At 35.2% G+C, this 1096-nt stretch overlaps 1 protein-coding gene across 1 annotated transcript; it reads right to left on the bottom strand.

The window, feature by feature from the left end:
- Positions 1–6: 6 nt before the first annotated feature.
- LOC105461932 (multidrug resistance-associated protein 4-like) lies at positions 7–1090 on the bottom strand (the record flags this gene model as incomplete). Its single annotated transcript, XM_011708456.1, has 4 exons — positions 1016–1090; positions 611–850; positions 118–386; positions 7–45 (listed from the first exon to the last, which is right to left on the bottom strand). Coding segments are annotated over exons 1-4 (549 nt in total), but the record flags the coding sequence as incomplete, so codon positions are not given.
- Between the last annotated feature and the right edge of the window lie 6 nt (positions 1091–1096).

Raw genomic sequence — 1096 nt, forward strand, 5'->3', positions numbered from 1 at the left:
CACTACGCCAACTTTCCAACCAGGCTCAATAGATACGTTCAGATTCTGCGAAGCACGACAACGTGATAATACTTAAGATAAAGAATAAGAAATATTGGTAAGAATCGTTCGGATTACCTTCAAAACCAATGGATCATCTTTGCGATACTTCATATTGACGTTCTTTAATATCAATTGTCCTTGGGACGGCCACGTGGGCGGCGGTGGATTGTCCGAGGTAACAGGTTCTTCCTTTGGAAGATTCGTATACTGGAGAATCCTTTCCACGGAAGTCATTAGCGCCATAGCCTGAATGGATACTTTTATGCCGTATTGCAAGATACCTAACAGAAGCAACGATTGCGATATTGCTAGACCCGATATGTTGCCGTCTATGCTGACTGCAGCTTGAAAATCAATAAAAAAATTTGCAATATTTGAATATTTTTGAGATTATCTAAACATATTTTTAAAATACTAATCACAAATAAAAATATACTAAAGCTTGACTATCGTAATATTATTTAATTATAATTTGTTGTATTTTTCGGTATCTTTACTATATTCTTAGATAGTCCCGAAGAATTTTAACTGTCAATAAATAAAAACTTTTTAATTAAGCATAACGTACCACTTTCATTTATCAATATAAAGAAGAAGCAAAGGCAGGCAAGGAACAAGCACATAATTAGATCTGTAAAGATAGCGAAGGTCGCCGAACATGTTAGGAAGAGATACCACGTTCCGGTGTGATGATCTTGTAACACATCGAACCGTTTTCGCATCATTTTCTCGATTTCATTGCCGCTGCTTCTAATCGTTGGCAAACCGTTTAGCGTCTCGTTCACGTGTGAGAACAATGGACTTTTCACTGAAAACATAAATTCGAAAGTATCAGAAATTTTCAGATTCTACATCTTCGAAGAAGTAAGAATTTAATAGTCTGAATTCGATGGCGACAATCAAATAATTCAGAAATCCAGAAGTTAAATATTTGAGACGTTTTTTCTGATGAATTACTCATTTCAATACTTACTTACACCTTCGAGACGTTTGATATCCCGAACAACTTTTACAAAGTATTTTGTCGCGAAGAAAATTAAGACGATCAAAATTA

Source organism: Wasmannia auropunctata, unplaced genomic scaffold (genome assembly GCF_000956235.1).
Source record: "Wasmannia auropunctata unplaced genomic scaffold, wasmannia.A_1.0 LD274679.1, whole genome shotgun sequence".
Classification (NCBI taxonomy): Eukaryota; Metazoa; Arthropoda; class Insecta; order Hymenoptera; family Formicidae; genus Wasmannia; species Wasmannia auropunctata.